Source organism: Felis catus, chromosome B4 (assembly GCF_018350175.1).
Source record: "Felis catus isolate Fca126 chromosome B4, F.catus_Fca126_mat1.0, whole genome shotgun sequence".
Taxonomy (NCBI): Eukaryota; Metazoa; Chordata; class Mammalia; order Carnivora; family Felidae; genus Felis; species Felis catus.
Window position 1 is genome coordinate 64,905,735 of NC_058374.1, and position 16,907 is coordinate 64,922,641.

At 41.2% G+C, this 16,907-nt stretch overlaps 1 protein-coding gene across 3 annotated transcripts in view; it reads left to right on the top strand.

Moving 5' to 3' along the window:
- The window catches only part of FGD4 (FYVE, RhoGEF and PH domain containing 4), a 245,031-nt gene that overhangs the window by 227,124 nt on the left and 1,000 nt on the right, over window positions 1-16,907 (top strand). The window contains exon 18 of one of the 3 annotated variants that reach the window (XM_045061639.1): window positions 13,143-13,171. The exons of the other annotated variants lie outside the window; for them this stretch is intronic. Coding sequence (XP_044917574.1) covers window positions 13,143-13,156 — 14 coding nt within the window. The 3' untranslated portion in view covers window positions 13,157-13,171. Of the gene's footprint in view, window positions 1-13,142; window positions 13,172-16,907 lie in introns of those variants that run through there. 3 annotated transcript variants of the gene reach the window in all.

A 16,907-nucleotide genomic window follows, 5' to 3' on the forward strand; every position in this document is an offset into this window, starting at 1 on the left:
TAACCTGAGACTTTAAAATTCATGTATTGGAGTTTTTTTGGTGTAGTCTTTTGGGTTTTTCTCTATAGAGTATCATGTCATCTGCAAATAATTAAAGTTTTACTTCTTCCTTGCCAGTTTGTATGCCTTTTACTTCTTCTTTGTTGTCCAGTTGCTGTGGCTAGGACTTCCAGTACTACATTAAGTGACAGTTTGGAGAGTGCACATCCCTGTCCTCTTCCTGACCTAGAGGAAAAGCTCTCAGTTTTTCCTGCTGAGGATGATATTAGGTATGGATTTTTCATATATGGCCTTTATTATGTTGAGCTATGTTCCCTTTATACCTACATTGTTGAGGGGTTTTATCCTGAATGGGTGTTGTACTTTGTCAAATGCTTTTCATGCCTCTACTGGAAGGATCACGTGGTTCTTATCCTTTCTTTTATTAATGTGGTGTATCATATTGATTTGTGAATATTGAGCCACCCTTGAAGCCCAGGAATAAATCCCACTTATTTGTGGTAAATGATTCTTTTCATGTTCTGTTGGATTCAGTTTGCTAGTATTTTATTGAGAAGTTTTGAATCCATGTTCATCAGGGATATTGGCCTGTAGTTCTCTTTTTTAGTAGAGTCTTTGTCTGATTTTGGTATCAGGGTAATGCTGGCCTCATAGAATGAATTTGGAAGTTTTCCTTCCTTTTCTACATTTTGAAATAGTTTGACAAGAATAGGTATTAACTCAGGGCGCCTGGGTGGCTCAGTTGGTTAAACACCCAACTCTTGATTTCAGCTCAGGTCATGATCTCATGGTGGTGAGATCGTGTGGAGTTTGGAGCCTGCTTGAGATACTCTCTCTCCCTTTCCCTCTCCCCCTGCTTCAAAAAGAAAAATTAAAAAGTAGGTATTAACTCTTCTCTACATGTCTGGTATAATTTGCCTGTGAATTTGTTGGGAGTGTTTGGATTATTGACTCAATTTATTTGCTTGTTATCAGTCTATTTAAGTTTTCTATTTCTTCCTGTTTCCATTTTGGTAATTTATACCTTTGTAGGAATTTATCCATTTCTTCTAGGTTCTTCTAGGTTGTGGCATATAGTTGTTTATTTTTTTCATTTCCTGGTTAACCCATTTATTGTTTAGTAGCATGTTGTTTAGCCTCCATGACTTTGTGATCTTTCCAAATGTTTTCTTATGATTGACTTCAAGTTTCATAGCATTGTGGCCAGAAAAGGTGATTGGTATGATTTCAGTCTTTTTGTATTTGTTGAGGCCTGTTTTGTGACCTAATATGTAATTTATTCTAGATAATGTCCCACATGCACTTAAAAAGTACATGTATTATGTTGTTTTAGGATGGAATGTTCTGAATATATCTGTTAAGTATGTCTGGTCCAGTGTGTCATTCAAAGCCGTTATTTCCTTGTTGATTTTCTCTTTAGATGATTTGTCCATTGATGTAAGTGGGGTGTTGAAGTCCCCTACTATTATTGTACTATTAATTAGTTCCTTTATGTTTGTTATTAATTGTTTTATATATTTGGGTGCTGTCATTGTGGGTGCTTTATTGTTTACAATCATTATATCTTCTTGTTGGATTGTCCCCTTTATGATTATATAATGCCCTTCTTGGTCTCTTGTTACACTCTTTGTTTTAAAGTCTAGTTTATCCAATATAAGTATTGCTACTCCAGCTTTCTTTTGACATCCATTTGCGTGATAAATGTTTTCTCCGCCCCTCACTTTCAATGTGCAGGTGTCTAGGTCTAAAACAAGTCTCTTCAGGCGCCTGGGTGGCTCAGTTGGTTGAGCGTCTGACTCTTGATTTCAGCTCAGGTCATGATCTCATGGTTGTGGGATTGAGCCCTGCATTGGGCTCTGCACTGAGCGTGGAGTCTGTTTGGAATTCTCTCTGTCCCTTTCTCTCTGCCCCTACCCTGCTTGCTCTCTTTCACAATAAATAAGTAAAAGCTTTTAAAAATAATAATAAAATAAAATGTGTCTGGGGGCACCTGGGTGGCTCAGTTGTTTGAGGGTCCAACTTTAGCTCAGGTCATAATCTCATGGTTTGTGGGTTCAAGCCCCATGTTGGGCTCTGTGCTGTGACAGCTCAGAGCCTGGAGCCTGCTTTGGTTTCTGTGTCTCCCTCTCTCTCTGCCCCTCTCTTGCTTGCATTATGTCTGTCTCTCTCTCTCTCAAAATAATAAATAAACGTTAAAAAAATGTTTAATGAGTCTTGTAGGCAGCATATAGTTGGGTCTTATTTTTTTTAATCCATTCTGAAATCCTATGTCTTTTGATTGGAGCATTTAGTCCATTTATGTTCAGAGTAATTATTGATACGCATTTATTGCCATTTTATTACTTGTTTTGTCGTTGTTTTTGGAGATTTTCTCTGATCCTTTCTTGTCTTTGTTACCTTTGGTCTCTCCTTTGCACATAAAGAGTTCACTGTAATATTTCTTGCAGGGCTGGTTTAGTGGTCATGAACTCCTTCAGATTTGTTTGGGAAACTCTTTGTCTCTCTTATTCTGAATGACAGCCTTGCTGTGTAGAGTATTCTTGGCTGCTGACTTTCCCATGCAGCACTTTGAATATATCATGCCCCTTCCTTCTGGCTTGCCAAGTTTGTCTTAAGAAATCTCCAGCTAGCTTTATGGATCTTCCTTTATAAGTTTAGGACTTTTTTTGTCTTGCTGCTTTTAAGATTTTTTCTTTCTCACTATATTTTGCAAATTTAATTATAGTATGTCTTGGTATTGGCCTGCTTTTGTTGATTTTGATGAGAATTCTCTGTGCCTCTTTGATCTGGATGTGTTTCCTCCCCCAGATTAGGCAAGTTTTCTATTATTTCTTAAAATAAATATTCTGCCTCCTTTACTCCCTTCTCTTCTTCTGGGACTCCTATAATATGAATGTTATTACATTTGATGGAGTCACTGATTTCCCTAAGTCTATTCTCGTGGTCCATAATTGTTCTTTCCCTCTGTTGTTCAGCTTCATTGTTTTCCATTACTTTGTGTTCTGTATCACGTACTCATTCATCTGCTTCTTCCAGCCTGCTGTTCATTGCATCAAGCCTGTTTTTCCAATCTCATTTATTGCATTCTCATTTCTGATTCTTTTTACTCTTTTATCTTTGTGGCAAGGATCTCCCTGATGTCTTCTTTTGTCGAGCCCAGTGAGTATCCTTATGATTGTTGCTTTCAATTCTCCATCCGGCATGTGACTTATATATACTCCACTTAGATCTCTGGCCACGGACTTATGTTGCTCTTTCCTTTAGGATGAATTCCAACATTTTGGCATTTGGTCCAAGTCTCTGCCTTCATCTATGTGTTGGAAAAGCCAGTTATGTCTCCTCCTAAAAGTAATGGCCTCATGAAGACGAAGTCATGTAGTGCCGAGGGCCTAGTGCTTCAGCTAGTGTCTCCGGTGTGTGCTGCATGCACTCTGCTGTCGTGATGTGGCTGCTCCATCCTTAAGGATAGTCATTTGCAGAGGCTCTTCTTGCCTGCCATGGGCGGTGTTTGGTCCCTGGCCTGCAGGTGGTAAGTTTAGCTAGGTGTGCTCTGGTCTGCTGGTGAAATGACACCTGACACCAGTCCCACCAGAAATGAGGCCCTGTAGAACTCTGCAGTCAGGAGACTTGGTGTGGGGTTTTGTGCTGGGCTTCTGGGGAAGGGGCCCTCCACGTCGGAACTGAGGCAAGCTGGACTTAGAAGGGCAGTCCTTCTAGAACACAAGGGGGTGGGGCTTGCTGCAAGCAAGTTAGGCAGCTAGTGTAGGTTCTGGGCTGCTTCTCTCTGGTGACTCTCTGTTTATGCTGATGGGAGGGGGAGGGAAATGGCCCCAGCCAGCTCCTTTATCCCCAGAGAAGCATCTTGGCGAAAGCTAGCTCTCAGGGAAGTGCTATGGAAAGAGCAAATAATCTCACCCCCTACCCTCACCGTGTGCCCCAGGTATTTTTCCAATAGCTGTTTCCGTACTGTCTGCCTCTGGGTTGTTTGCCTGCGTTCTCTCCAGAAGCAGGGCTGTGCCCTCCCGGCTCTATCCCAGCCAAGCCTGCTGACCTTTAAAATCCCAGGCTTTAGAGGAATGGTGTGGGTAGGGGCCTGCACTGGTCTTCTGGGGGAGGGGACTGCCAAGCTGGGACTGAGGCAGATTTGACTGAGAAGGGCAGTTGCGCCAGAGCAAGAGGGGTGGGGCTTGGTGTAAGCAAGTCAGGCAGCCAGTGTCAGTGTTGTGCTGCTTCCCAAAGGTTGCTCTGTGTTTACTCGGAGGGGTGGAGGAGGGAGGGAAATGGCATCTGGTTGTTCCCCTGTTGCCAGAGAGGCACCTCCCTTGAATGCTGCCTCTGGGGGATGCACTCCAAAAAGAACAAATAATCTTCCTATTGTGTCCCAAGCTTCAGATGCTGTTTCCATGCTGTCTGCCCCCGGGTTGTTTGCCTGCCTTTTCTCTAGTAGCTGGGCAGCACCCTCAGGTCTCTATCTTAGCCAAGCCTGCCGACCTTTAAAACTCCAGGCTTTAATGGGGCGCCTGTGTGGCTTGGTCGGTTAAGCGTCCGACTTCGGCTCAGGTCATGATCTCACGGTCCCTGAGTTCGAGCCCCGCGTCGGGCTCTGTGCTGACAGCTCAGAGCCTGGAGCCTGTTTCAGATTCTGTGTCTCCCTCTCTCTCTGCCCCTCCCCTGTTCATGCTCTGCCTCTCCCTGTCTCAAAAAATAAATAAACGTTAAAAAAAAATTAAAAAAAAAAAAAAAAAAACTCCAGGCTTTAAGCCCCACTCCTTGCAAGAACTTATTAAATTCAGCCCTCTCATTTTCCAAGCCAATGGTTTTGGGGAAACTTTCTCCTTGTGCGTTCCCCTATATGCTCGCTCTCTCTCTCTCTCGCTCTCTCTCTCTCTCTCTCTTTTCTCTCTCCCTCCCTCTCTCTTCAGGACCACAGCTCCCTCCCGTCTGCAGCACCTGTGATCCATTTCTCCCCTAAACCACATCTCTGTACTTCCTACCTTCTTTGATATGGCCTCTTTTCTCCCTTTAGTTGTGGAGTTTGTTCTGTTAGTCTTCAGATCAATATCTGGGGTATTTAGAATGATTTGATAGTTATCTAGTTGTGTTCATGGGACCAGATGAGGCTAGGGTCCTTCTCTGCTGCCATGTTCTCCTCTCAAGTCGTAAAGGTTTTTTTAAGGTTGAAAGGTTTTTTTCCTTTCAGCACTTTGAATATATCATGCCACCCCTTTCTGTCCTGTAAAATTTCTGCTAAAAAATTAGCTGATAGCCTTATGGAGTTTCTTTTGTATATAATTATGTATTTTTCTCTCGATGCTTGAGATTTTCTTTATCTTTGATTTTGGCCATTTTAATTATCATGTGTCTTGGTGTGGACCTCCTCGGGTTCATCTTCTTTGGGGCTCTCTATGCTTCCTAGACCTGAATGTCTGTTTCTTTCCCCTGGTTAGGGAAATTTTATTTCTTCACATACATTTTCTGCACCTTACTCTCTTCCCTTCAGGAGTTCATATAGTGTTATTGTTAGTCCATTTGATGTCACAGATGTCGCTTAACCTCTCCTCATTTCTTTAATCATCGTTATTTTTCCCCTGCTCTTCGTTATGGCTGCTTTCCACTAGCTGTCTTCGAGATCGCTGATCCAGTCTGCATCCTCTAATCTGCTCTGATTCCCTCTAGTGTATTTTTCATTGAAGTTATTCTTTAGATCTGACTGGTTCTTTTAAATATTTTCTCTTTGTTGATGTTCTCACTGAATTCCTCTACTCTTCTCTCAATTCTGTTGAGCACCTTTATTACCATTACTTTGAACTCTTTATGAAGTAGGTTGCTTATCTCCATTTTTACTTGGCTCTTTTTCTGAGGTATTGTCTTGTTCTTTGATTTGGAACATATTCCTCTGTCTCCTTTTGTCTGACTCTCTGTGTTAGTTTCTGTATAATAGGTAGGTCAGCGACATCTCCTGGTCTTGAAAGTAGTGGGCTTGTGCAGGTGTCCTGTTGTTCCATTAGCATAACCCTCTCTGGTCACCAGAACCAGGTGCTCCAGGGTAACCCCTGTGTGGGGCTGCACCTGCCTTCCTGTTGTGTCTGAGTCACAACTGCTGCAGGTATACAGGTGAGCAGGGCTGCCCCTCAGCCTACTTGTCAGCAATGACTGGCCAACCATGGTTTTAGTAGTGCGCAGGGCTTGTCCGCATGTTGACAGGCTGAGAGGCCTGGCTGTAGCTACTGCAGGCATGCTGTGAGTGAGACTAGCTCCCAATTACCAGGGCAAGAATTGTTCTGGAGAGGCATTAGGTCCCATTGGGTGTGTGGGGCAGTAGTCACTCTAGAAAGGATGTCGTTCCTGACAGAGGCTGCCTGCCAGGTGTGGTGGGGCAGGAGCCCCTGTGGTGGAAGGGTGCCTGTTGGGGTAGGTGGGTAAGTTGAGTGGCACAGGTCTTTAGGGGAACACGTGGGTGCTAGCGAGATAGATGGACAGTGTCTAAACCCACAGGTGTCTGTTTAGCTAAGCTGAAGGAGGGCAAAAAAACGGTGCCTACCAGCACTTCCATTCTCAGAGAAAGTTCCTACAGGGCTCTGCCCCTCCAGCACACATCCTAAAATTAGTCATTAAGTCTTCACATATAGGCACTTTTCAAACTGCTGGGTCTCAGACGAAGTGACATAGCACATTGGCTCTTCAAGAGTGGGGACTCTGTTTCCTGTGGCCCTGCTGATTTCCAAACCAGGTGTTACAGAGGCTTGTGTTCCCATGAAGGTCCCCGGGGTTGGGGATGCCCAGTGTGGGGCTTTTCCCCCTCGCTCCTGGATGCTTGCGATATAACCCCTTCTTGTGAATAGCCGCACTGGGGGCTTGTTTTCCTGTCATGTTTCTGCCCTTCCTTATCTTCTTGATGCCGCCTTCTTTTGATGATTTCAGCTGTGGGAGATGTGTTCCGAGAGTCTGCAGATTGTTTTCAGAGTGAGTTGCAATGTATGTAGTTGTTCCCTCAGTGTGTCCGTGGGAGGGGGTGAGTTCCGGATCCTCCTCTTCTACCATATTCCCTCCATTCCGTCTAATTGATAATACTAATAGAGATCATGCAGTTAATGCAAAAGTTTGCCGCCCTGACTACACATTAGAATCATCTGAGGAATAGACAGAGTGAAGATCTGGCCTCACCCACCGAAATTCTATGTGCCTGGGTTGGGCTCTGGGCATTCCCCAGGTGATCCTGATGAAAACCTCATTTGAGAAACACTGAACATATATTCGGTGCTTGGTCCTTTAAGTGTTCTTCTATATATACATCATCTCACATAAACCTCATAACACCATATGCAGATTTTTAGGTAGGAAACGTTTAGAGAGGTGAAGTAATTTGTCACTGCTCTCGATGTCCTCCTTTCTCCCCTGCCCCGCCCCCCGCCTTACCCAGGTTAAACGCCACATTTAATCACTGTAATCACTGCTTTGCATTCACTCAACTCCCTTGCTCTTTCCTAGCTTTGTCTCGCTTGGCAAAACTAGAACCTGATCTATTCAACTCTGTCTTCTCCATGCCAGTGCCCATGCAACTGTCCAAAACAACCAACTACATGGATTGGTCTCACTTTCAATTTATTATTAGGTCATTATTTCACATCTCCTTTCTCCTCCAACTTCCAATGCTGTCTCCCTCATCCTGGGTCCCCACGGATGACCTTTCCTAATTTAGTGAGAAAATCAATCAGCAAGGGACTTCCACAGTCTCCCACAATCACATCAAGGCATCTATCAACACCTAAACCCACACATTCTATCTTCCTGCCCATCCATCCATGTTCCTACCTAACTCTGATCCCTGCACTTGTGCCTGAACCATATCCTATCCCCACCCACCTTCTCAAAGGTATCGCTCCAGCCATTTTCCCTTTTTCGTACAATATTGTCTTTTCTGTTTTCATTGGGTCTTTCTATAAGCAAACACACCTGCTGCAAATTCTTCCCAACTTAAATGAACCCCTTCACTCCACTTCCCCTGTCATCTACCACCCCATTTTCCCTTTCTTTTGGAGCAGTATTTGAAAGACTTTTCTATACTTTTCTATACTTTTTCTACCACCCCATTTTCCCTTTCTTTTGGCGCAGTATTTGAAAGACTTTTCTAGACTTTTCTATACTTTTTCTATACTTTTCTATACTATCTCTAATTCCTCTGTCCACATTCTTTCCCGAATGTACTTCAATTAGGGTTTTGCCCCATCCACCATTTAACTAAAACTGCTCTTATCAAGGTTACCAAATGATTTCCATGTTGCTAAATCCAACGGTCAATTCTCAATTTTTAACTTATTAATACAGTAGCATTTGACATGCTTCATCATGCTCCCCTCGATTCGCTTTTTTCACTTGTTTTTCTGGACTCCCAACTTTTGGTTTTCTTCTATTCCTTTAGATACTCTTTCTTGAGCTCCTTTGCTGGTTTCTACATTTCTCCTAGACTTCTTAGGGGTATCCTAAGGCTAAGTATGTCCTGGGTTCTCTTCTTTATCCACACTCATTCCAATGGTGATCACATATAATTGCTTGCTGTCAACTCCCAATTTTATATCTCCAGCTCTTACTGTTCTTCTGCACACCAAAAACATTTTTCTAACCATCTAATTGTCATCTCCACTTGGATGTCTAGTACATCTCAAATTTAACCCATCTAAAAGTGAACTCCTGATGTTTTCCCCCATAAAACTCATTCTATCCATAATCATCTTTATGTCAGTTAATAGCAACTGTGGTTTTCAAGTTGCTCAAGCCAAAACCTTTCATCTTTGACTCCTTTCTTTCTCAGTTCACACATCCAGTGCATCAGGAAGTTCTCTTAGGTCATCTTCAAAATATATAATCAGATTCTATTTCACAAATTTCACTGCTACCATTCTGGCCTGAATCATCATCATCTCTGGCCTACATTATTGCAATAGCTTTCTAACTAGTCTCAAGACTTCCATTCCACCCCCCCCCCCCCCAGCCCACCCCTCCATTGTCAAATATTCAGCCAGGGGAGTCAGTTAAAGCACAAGTCAGATCATGTTGCTTTTCCACCCCAGTCCCTGCAGCAACTCCCCATTTCACTCAGAATAAAAGCCTAGGGCTTTGTGTGGCCTCCCAGGCCTTATATGTCTTCCCTACCACCACCCTGAACCATACATGTCCTTACTTTTCCTTAAAGAAGCCAAGTACACTTCAGCCTTATATCACATATACTGGCTGTACCCTCTTCCTGTGATACTCCTTCCACAGATACCTGCATGAGTAACACCCTCACCACGTTAAAGTCTTTGTTCAAATCTCACCACCTCAATTTCTTTTGACCACGGTATTTTAGATTACAACTGCCTTCACTACCAATGTAACTCCCATTCCTCCTTAATTTGATCTATTTTTCCCATAACATCTATTTTCCCATAACTTATAGCAAAATAATTAGCTATTTTTATGTTTTTTTTCTATTGTCTGCCTGTACCTACTAGAAAATAAGTTCCCAGCTTCCTCTTTTTCCATAATTTTATCTTCTAGTTCACCTGTTCTCTCCTCTGCCTCTTCAGTCTGAGCCGTGGTTGTTTCCATTTTATTTTGCAGCTCGTTTATAGCGTTTTTTAGCTCCTCCTGACTGTTCCTTAGTCCCTTGATCTTTGTAGCAAGAGATTCTCTGCTGTCCTTTATACTGTTTTCAAGCCCAGTGATTAATTTTATGACTATTATTCTAAATTCACTTTCTGTTATATTGTTTAAATCCTTTTTGATCAGTTTGTTAGCTGTTGTTATTTCCTGGAGATTCTTCTGAGGGGAATTCTTCCATTTCGTCATTTTGGATAGTCCCTGGAGTGGTGCGGAACTGCGGGACACTTCCCTTGTGCTGCCTTGAATAACTTGCGTTGGTGAGAAAATAAGTTCCAAATAAGTTCCACTTATCTTTTGTGATTACTGATGTCCCAAATCCACAATACAGTGCCTGGCACATTTTAAGAACTTAATAAATACTTATTCAGTGCACAAGCTAGGTTATGTAAAAGGAAAAAAAAATGAATAGAACCTTTCTTCTGAAGTATCAAATTGTAGGGCATATAGAGCTTTGGAATAGAGGCTGAGGGGAAAAGAAATCAACATTTTATATAGCTAAACTGTTTTAATAACAAAACCAGATTTCTGATTAGTTAATACATAATCAAGGACTTCAAAATATAATGATGAAAATCTTAATCTTCGCATAATGGATTTTTGCTTTCAAAACTCAGTCTCACCATCACCACCATCACCACCATCACCACCATCACCATAGCACCTGGACTGAGGAAATTAGAGGCAGCTGGTCCCTGTTCCAAAAGGAGCCAGAGGCGCTGAAAGACACATGTCCTAAGGAAGTGGGGCTGGCAGGGTGGATCTGGCCCAGGGTTTGGATGAGTGCCTAGTCTGCAGTTACTTCATAGAGGAAGTGATTCATGGGTTGTTTTGGTCCTGCATTTAAGTAAAAACAAAGCCAGCTTGCTTTGTCTTAGTAAAAGAAACTCTCTGCTTTCATACAGTGAGAATGGACCTTATAGTTCATGATGGCATTTTCACAAGAAACGATATTTTAAATCGCTTAAATATGTTGTCATATACTGTGAAATATACTGTGAAAAAATTAAGAATGTTGTTTCTGTAGAGAATCATGTCCAACGGTGGAAGAAACATGCCTTATCCTAAAGATCATCTTGTAGTTTTTCAGTATCTTTTCCATCAAGATGCATTTATGTATGTTTGTATGTATGCTTGAGGAGTAGAGAGCAAGCAGGCATGGAATATAAAGAGAATGAAGCAAAGGACCCAGGTTTAGTTATAAATATAGAAGAAGGAAACCTCAATAGAGAAAAAATATTTTCTAAAGTACTCATGATGCTTTTCTTTTTTTTTTTTAATTTTTATTATTTTTGAGACAGAGAGAGAGCATGAACGGGGGAGGGTCAGAGAGAGGGAGACACAGAATCCGAAACAGGCTCCAGGCTCTGAGCCGTTAGCACAGAGTCGACGCAGGGCTCGAACTCGAAATCATGACCTGAGCCGAAGTCGGCCGCTTAACCGACTGAGCCACCCAGGCGCGTCAAGGATGCTTTTCTTTTTTTTTAATTTTTTTTTTCAACGTTTATTTATTTTTTTTGGGACAGAGAGAGACAGAGCATGAACGGGGGAGGGGCAGAGAGAGAGAGGGAGACACAGACCAATGATGCTTTTCTAAACATACCTTTTTTGTTGAGTTTTGGCTTTTGAACCATCTTAATGTTTTACACACACACACACACAATAAAATTGTGAAACAAAATCTAAAGTAAAATACAAATGCAAATGAGTGAACCTATCTGTATAGCAAATAATAGCACACGAATAATAGCCAAACTGAAGCTAAAAATTAGAAGAACTAATTAACACACACTTTTAAATACAGAATATTAACTATGTATTCTTAAACTAAAAATGATAGACTTACAAACAAATATTGAATTCTGGGTCATTGGTGTGTTTCTCCCAGGGGCATGGCTTAACGTCTCTAACATTACTCCTGCTGAATTTTAGAACTAAGCAAATAAGTGATGTGTTGAGGATAATGGAAACCAAATTTCTCACTGTCAGAGAAAGCAGTTACAATATGGAGAGGGAGAACATGCTAATAAATCCTGTTTTTGGGTGGCGCAGTCGGTTAAGCGTCCGACTTCAGCCAGGTCACGATCTCGCGGTCCATGAGTTCCAGCCCCACGTCAGGCTCTGGGCTGATGGCTTGGAGCCTGTTTCCGATTCTGTGTCTCCCTCTCTCTCTGCCCCTCCCCCGTTCATGCTCTGTCTCTCTCTCTGTCCCAAAAATAAATAAAAAACGTTGAAAAAAAATTAAAAAAAAAATAAATCCTGTTTTTGGACTAGAATTGCAGGAATCAGCACGAATATACGGTTTATAAATTTAGCTATCTAGGTGGGTATAGATGTTTATAACAGAAACAGATATAGTTGTAGATATATAGATATAGATATAGATATAGATATAGATATAGATATAGGTATAGACACATCGATGTGTGTGTTCATATATTTCCTACCTGTCTGCTGTGAGGATCTAGAAGCAATAACACCCCAGTAATATCCCAGCATATCTATGTTGGTTTCTAAATACCATTCTCCTTTAAAAGAAACCAGAACTCCTTGGAAAACTAGCTGATTCCAGGGCTAGGGTAGAGAACATTCAAAGTAAGTTTAGAATATCATATTATGCTAGAAAATGGGAAAGTGCCCAAAGAATGATAACGACATGTCCAAAGAACCAGGAGTCAATTTGAAGAAGCTCCCACTGGCAAAATCTGGGACAGTTGAACATGAAAATAAAAATGGTGGTTGTTATATGTCAATTATATCTCATTAACCCTGGGGGTCAGGGAGAATGATGGTAATGGATTAAAATCCATTAAATAAAATAGGAACACACGAATTCAAACTGGTACGAACGAATGAATGAAGAAAAAGGAAAATTTCTTCCTATAATAGAATGCAAATAAATGTAGAAGTAATGATGAAGTTAAAAAAAAATAGCATTTCACAAAGCATAGCAATAAATGGGCACTGTAACTAATGGATAAAAAATTCTTGAGGACAAGTATATCTATACAGTCTTGAAGTTGTACCTACACAATTCTTATTAATTACAAAAAGAAAAAAATAACCTTACAATGGAAAAACATGGGGACAGCACCCTAACCAAGTGAATATCACCAGTAGAGACAAATTAGTGTCATGGGCCCATTGATCCGAAGCACTCAGAAAGGCATAATGTCATTTCTGTGGTATTCCTACCAAAAGGGCAGAACCTAATCTAATCACAAGGAAATATCAGACAAACACAAATTGAAGAATAGTCTACAAAATGCTTGGCCTATATTCTTCAAAAATGTTAAGGTCATAAAATACAATGACAGACTGAGGAACTTTTCCAGAATAAAAGACTACAGAAGACAACTAAATGCAATGTGTATGTAATCCTTGATTGGACCCAAGCCAGAATATTTTTTCCTACTATAAAGGACATTATTGAGACAATTGGTGAGAAATTAACATTTCCAGATTCGATAACAATATTGCATGTGTTAATTTTTCTGTTTCAGTAATTGCAATGTGATTACATAAGAGAATATCCTTGTTCTAGAAAATACACACTCAAGTATTGGAGAGTAAAGAAGCAACATGTCTGCAACATACCAACAAATGATTCAGCAATGAAAGAGTGAGAGAGAGATTAAGCCAATGAAATAAAAATGTTACTAGAGAATCAGGATTAAGGATAAACTAGAATTCTTGTAATTTGTTTCTAACTTTTCTGTAAATCTACATGTATTTCCAACAAATTTTTTTTAATGTTTTTATGGAGTTTAACCTAGTTCTTTATTTTCCTGCGTTGTGATTCTATAATTGCAAACTTCCTTTTATCTCTCTTCATACAAATTAAAATTTTTCATAAAGATTTAAAAAGAAAAACAACTTCAAATTGTCCTAGGAAAAATAATAGTCTCAGAAAATAGTTTATCTTGAGTCATTCATTCATTCAACATTCAAATATTAATTGAGTGCTTTCTATATGCTAGTTGCTTATTGTATCAATATTTAAGTCTAAGGGCAGGCACCTGGGTGGCTCAGTCGGTTAAGCATCCAGCATGATCTCACGATTCTGTGGGTTCGAGCCCTGTGTCATGCTCCACACTGACAGTGCAGAGCCTGCTTAGAATTCTCTCTCACGCTCTCTCTCTCTGGCCCTCCCCAGCTTGTGCATGTGCACTTGTGCTCTCTTGCTGTCTCTCTTTCTCTTGAAATAAACTTAAAAAAAAATTTTAAGGCCTAGGATTACTCTGAATATATTGACAGTAGGTTTCTTTTTAAATTTCTCTGAGCATACAGCTAACTATCCCCATATTTTGTCATTCCTCTAATCAGAGGATATGTTCTTTGTAAGCAAAGTGATTTTTGAAAATATATAAGCAAGCCATACTTTCACAAAATGTTATATATGTCAACATTCACAAGGAACAGTTTTGACCTCACAGATGTCAGCTGTCATTCAACCTAAGGTAATATTTCCTTTTTTTTAAAACGTTTATTTATTTATTTTTGAGAGAGAAAGAGTGAATCCCAAGCAGACTTCACATGGTCAGCATGGAGCTCGACGCATGGCTCGCACCAACTGACCTGAGCCAAAATCAAGAGCTGGTCGTTTAACCGACTGAGCCACCCTGGCGCCCCTACTGTTGTGTTTTTAAAACGAAACAAAAACAAGAGAAACATCCTATTTTAACTAGAGTAGAGATATGTACCAACCAATATCTGGAATGTTATAAAATTACACATTATTTCAAATAAAAGGAACTGGGATTGATTACTAAAAGCATTGCTTTGGTTATATATTAATGATTGGTTTATTTAAGGGATCCAAGAAACAGTAATAGGTTTTTGGGAGGAAAAATTGTGTGAGAGTAAAAAAGACAACAAGCTGAGTAAATCTGTGATTAACTTCCTGCATGCATTTGGTGAGACCAAAGCTCTGCATAAGGGACATTTATATATTTCGTTTACTCTTAAAATACCAAATTCCAGAGGATCTGCGTTTCTATTGTTTTCAAGTGACATTAGAAAAAGCGCAGTAGGACAAGTTGTACATTTCAGCATTCAGAAACCAAAGCAAAGAAAACCATGAAACCAGTATGAGATGAGACTACAAAGCCCAGGCTTCAAGCAGCCTAAGTAAAGATCAATGTAAGGTTTAAAAATAAAACCATGGGATCCTGGGTGATTTCACCTTGACTTTTCTTCTCTGTATCTTCCATTTTCTCTCAAATCTAAAAATTAAATTGAATTCTCTCAAATCCATAAATTAAGAAGAAACACACCATCATTAAGGACCTGCTGACATCACCTAAGAATATGCCACCCCTAGTGGCAGTCACCGGTCAGAGTTTGCCAACAGTGGTGGCAGCCTGGCAGATCCAAGCTTCCTCTCACCTCGGGGTATTATCTGACAGTGACTTGGGCCCCGAACAGAGGAGAGAGTCCCCAGCTCCCACACTTTGCATTAGTATTTGTCACCTAAGCCCCAGTTATAGGACACAAGTCGCTCAGATCTTAGTATGCAACAGATTCCTTGGCCAGCATGACAACCGAAATGCAACAAATAAAAATTCTCCAGCTTCTGCCAATAATCCTGTTCTTTATGAGCTCCGAAGAAGGCCAGGGGGGCCGGCCTAGGATCAGGGTCAGATAGGACATACAGGGCCCCAGGGAAAAGTAATAATTTGGTGCCTTTTAAAACTAATACTATTTAAATACTTGTTTAACATTTATTTGGAGAAAAGAAGGAAGGGCAGAGAAGTAAGACTTCTGGGGGCAGCTGGCAACCCAGCTATTGTGTTCTGGGCTCTCCAGTTTTGGCAAGAGAGTTGCATATGCTTACTATTCACAACACGAAAAGACAGCAATCAGCTGGACCCATTTGCACTAGAAAGTGGTGTAGGGGCCACTTACTCACGAGCACCACCTGGGGGGGGGGTCTCAAACTGTGACAAGTGGCTTTAACCACATTCTGTACTCTGAGAGTTCTGGTAAATACGACTTTCCCCAAAGCACTGTTTTCCACCATGACTAGTGCTCACCGACACTTTAGCATCCCTTGTACAATGGCAACACGGGAGGCTCCCCTGCTCGCCCACCCCTTAATCCAGCTCTGCCGGGAAGGACAGCCCAAAACACAGCTGTGCGATGACCCTCCAGGTAGTGGTCTTTTCCTCCTCCACTCTGCTCTCTTATTCTACTTACTGTTGTAACGTTTTCTTTATTTTTGAGAGAGCACGAGTTGGGGCAGGGGCAGAGTGGGGGACAGAGGATCTGAAGTGGGCTCTGCACTGACAACAGCAAGCCCAATGTGGGGCTTGAACACATGAACCTTGAGATCTTGACCTGAGCCCAAGTCGGACGCTCGACCGATTGAGCCACCCAGGTGCCCTCTTATTCTACTTGATACCAGAGCAAATTCCTCGAGTGTGTTTCCCCACCAGTCATAACCACACCCAAGGGATAGCCTGTCACAGCTCAGATTGAGCTGGAATCCCCAAATTATAAACATTAAAAAGTTTTTTTTAATGTTTATTTTTGAAAGAGAGAGACAGAAACAGAGTGTGAGCCAGGGGAGGGGCAGAGAGAGAGGGAGACACAGAATCCGAAGCAGGCTCTGGGCTCCGAGCTGGTAACACAGAGCCCAACGCGGGGCTCCAACGCACGAACCGCGACATCATGACCTGAGCTGAAGCTGGACGCTTAACACGCCATGCAGGTGCCCCTGTAATTCCCAAGTTATAGATATATTTTTGTAAAATAGGGATCCACTATTTGTAGCCAGGGGTCTTACTAGTTTCATTCAATATCATCTACCCTAAGCACTTCTCTACCTCCAAAAGCAGTTTTTCATATTTAAATTTTTTTTCATTTTATTTCTTTTAGAGAGAGAGAGACAGCAAGCATGAGTGGGGGAGAGGGGCAGAGGGAGAGAGAGAAAGAGAGAGAGAAAATCTTAAGCAGGCTTAATGCTCAGCACAGAACCCAAGGCAGGGCTCGATACAATGACCCTGGGATCACAACCTGAGCCGAAATCAAGAGTCAGAGACTCAACTGACTGAGCCACCCAGGCGCCCCCAGTTTTTCATAGCAACAGTTAACATTTGAGGGCTTACTATGTGCTAGGCACTAGCACTATAAAAATTCATATTTTTATATAAATTATTTCATTTATACTCCACCACAACTTTTTAAGCAAATGTCCTACTTCCTAATTTTCACTACTTTATTTTTTTTGTTTATTTACTTATTTTGAGAAAAACAAAGACAGTGTA